This window comes from Phoenix dactylifera, chromosome 1 (genome assembly GCF_009389715.1).
Source record: "Phoenix dactylifera cultivar Barhee BC4 chromosome 1, palm_55x_up_171113_PBpolish2nd_filt_p, whole genome shotgun sequence".
NCBI lineage: Eukaryota > Viridiplantae > Streptophyta > Magnoliopsida > Arecales > Arecaceae > Phoenix > Phoenix dactylifera.
The window spans coordinates 33,137,384-33,140,327 of record NC_052392.1 but is presented as its reverse complement, the minus strand read 5'-3'; the positions used below and the strand labels follow the sequence as shown (position 1 = coordinate 33,140,327).

The 2,944-nt window shown below is 46.0% G+C and overlaps 1 protein-coding gene across 1 annotated transcript; it reads left to right on the top strand.

Annotated features, from left to right (window-relative positions):
* Positions 1–1,502: 1,502 nt before the first annotated feature.
* LOC120112202 lies at positions 1,503–2,171 on the top strand. The gene has a single exon (XM_039131041.1). The coding sequence runs from the start codon at positions 1,503–1,505 to the stop codon at positions 2,169–2,171; it is 669 nt and encodes a 222-aa protein (XP_038986969.1).
* Positions 2,172–2,944: the final 773 nt, after the last annotated feature.

Here is a 2,944-nt window from a genome sequence, read left to right as displayed (position 1 = left end):
TTATTCCACCTTCAGACCGAATTCATCACTCTTCAATCTTCCAATTGTTTTTTTTTGATAGCACTAAGATCTATACTACTCATAATCCATAAAAGGGTCTTTAATTATACTTACCATCAAGTACTGGATCAGAATCATTATTCTGTCGTTACGCTACCCCAGCATATAAACTTGGAGTGCATGTTATATAGAAAAACTCTGAAAGAACCCTTTAGGGAGGTTGCCTGCCAGCCCTCATGATGATTATAATTAATGTTGTAAGCTGTTATAAGTTTTTCCTTCACTCCTAGAAAATGATTGGAAAGTACTATCAGCATGGATTTAACAATTTTTGCAGCAATCTTTTGCAATTCACCATGATCGACAATATTAAATATTGGCCAGGTATTGATTGAAGTATTTATCAATAGCTCGGTCTGTCGTAATCTTGCTAGTATAATTGCTGTGCTACCTTAGTCAGTGGATTTTGAGGGCTTTATTGAAAAGTATTTGACATTAGCTCTTGATGAGTTGAAGTTTCTAACTCGAGTTCTTCATAGAACCTAGCATCTCTGCTCGCTAGCCGATAAGCCGATTCATTCATCACAAGAATGGGCTTGGCTATCTTTATTACAAACTTTGCTAAAATGTAGCGTACCAGGCGTATCAGCATTCAATCACAGAAACAAGTGTTTCAACTCGTTCTAGTAGCGAAGCCGAAGATATTGCATATTGCTCGAAGAATGGCCTTAGCAAAGTAGATATTTTCTCTACAACTGCTTCCTTGACTTTCTTCCTATTAGTATTGATGGCAACTATGCAGTATCCCACCGAGAATGCCACAAAACTTATTTGCTCGAAGTTCCTCTCGCACTAAGGAGACGAGCATGCTAAAAATCCTGTTGACACAAGTCAAATGGCACTATAGATAGGTGTGCGGGTATGTCACCGATGCTAAAAATGAGACTAATGTCATTTTTAGGTTTATTGTCCCTATATAACTATTCATGGTTTTTCTAGTGCACAACTAATAAAGAACTAAATGCATGCCTGAGCAAACCCTCACGTAATCAGTTTTTACACTCGGTGCACTTGGTGCTCTTCCGTGCACTCAGTGCTTTACACTCTGCTGTTTCGTGCACTTGGTGCTTCCAGCAATCCGGTGGATGGTTGGGGATGGGCAGTCCATCGACATTTTGGAGGATCGGTGGCTGGCGGAGATACCACTTTACAGGTTGCCGACAATGGTCGACTCAATGAGGCTCGCCGGTCGTAGAGTCAGTGATCTGATGATCCATGGCGGGGGCCGGTGGGATGAGGCCGTGATCAGGGAGGTTTTTGGGACACAACTAGCGAAGTGGGTACTTGCCACTCCGATTCCTCAGGATGGGATGGATAGGCAGGTGTGGGCAGCGTTTGGGTCAGCCAGGGTGAGGGCAACTGATATACAGGCATTGATAGGGGGTGAGCCGGCCAGGCATTGCGATGGTAGGTGGATTTAGAGAATGCGGGCTCACCTGCGGATGGCACTGTTTATCTGGAAGGTGGTTTGGGACTACCTACCAACTAGGAGTTTGCTGGCTAGGAGGGGGATGAGGGTTTATCTGATGTATGTGGACTGCCCGAAGTCGATGGAGACTGTTTGCCATATGCTATTTGAGTGCCCACGGGCGGCTCAGGTCTGGAGGAGGGCATCTTTTTTCTTACCGGGGCCTACTTTTGGCGTGGAGGATTTTCTGCGGCACGTGAGGATTGCTCTACGATTGCCGAGCACTGCGGGGTGGGGTTTGACTGCTGTCTACCTGGCGTATCATATTTGGCTGGACAGAAACGTCAAAGTCTTTGAGGGGAGGAGGGCTTTCCTGAGGTCTATTGTAGAGCGGGCTCTCTGTCAGGTAGTGGAGATCATGGAGGTTGGTGAGTTGGATTTATCTGCGATGTCTAGAAACATCTGGGACTCCCTCTTCGCTACCACAACGCCTAGGTTTGTTCTTGTTTCTTGGAAGCCCCCACCCTCTGGTCATCTAAAGGTGAACTTCGATGGGAGTATGTCCGGTAGTGCCGATCGGGCAGGAGTGGCTTTTGTTATCAGAAACTATGGCGGTAGGCTGATTGCAGCAGGAGGTTTTCTTATGCGAGACATGTTTTGTAGGCTGGTTGCATCATTTTGGAGGGCGACTCAGGTTCCTTGATGGCGCGCCTTAGGGATGAGGGGCGGGAGGAGGTCGAGCACCCACTTCTGGGCGATACTGTCGGATGCTACGGGAGTGCCGGATCCTCCAGTTTTGGTATGTTCTTCAGGAGGCGAACCAGGCGGCCGACTGGGCCGCCTTTTTCACTGCACATTACTCCAGAGAGTTTTTTTGGACTCAGCAGTTTTCCGTTTCTTTTGCTCTGCGTTGCTTGCTTGATTCTGATGTAGTTGGTTGTGCTCATGCTAGGATAGTGTGAGCAGCCGATTCACCAAAAAAAAAAATAAAAAAATCAGCTTTTACAAACCATGTCATGTTCTAAGCCCCTTTTTTTTTTTTTTTTTCCTTGCCAGGTCTCCCCACTAGTTAGATATATGATTGTACCCACTAAATCCATACTCGTGGGTCTGGTGGTTTTTTTCCTTTCTGTGAGAAACATTTGTGACAACTTTGTTTGGGGTCATCGGGGGTTTATATTTTTGTGACTTTCCCGAGAGCATTACTGCAACCATATGGTCACATGAGATTTCTACCCGTTCCTTGACGGCATTGGTTGGAGAAAGACACAAAAGGGAGAAGAAATGAGTTCAAACTTTGTATACGTTGGATGGCGATAGCTGACCACCTCTCTTATTTTGTGGGGGCCAGCCGGTTGGTGCAGTCAAAGTTCAATACATTGGACGCAGAGAGCTTTTCTCCTCGGCCGACCATTCCAATGGCACCTTTGAAGACAGCGAAAGAAACATGACTAGGACCAGGCCAGGTCTTGTTGT

Coding starts and splice junctions, on each gene's coding strand:
- LOC120112202 (XM_039131041.1), top strand. CDS start 1,503: ATGGCACTGTTTATCTGGAAGGTGGTTTGGGACTACCTACCAACTAGG.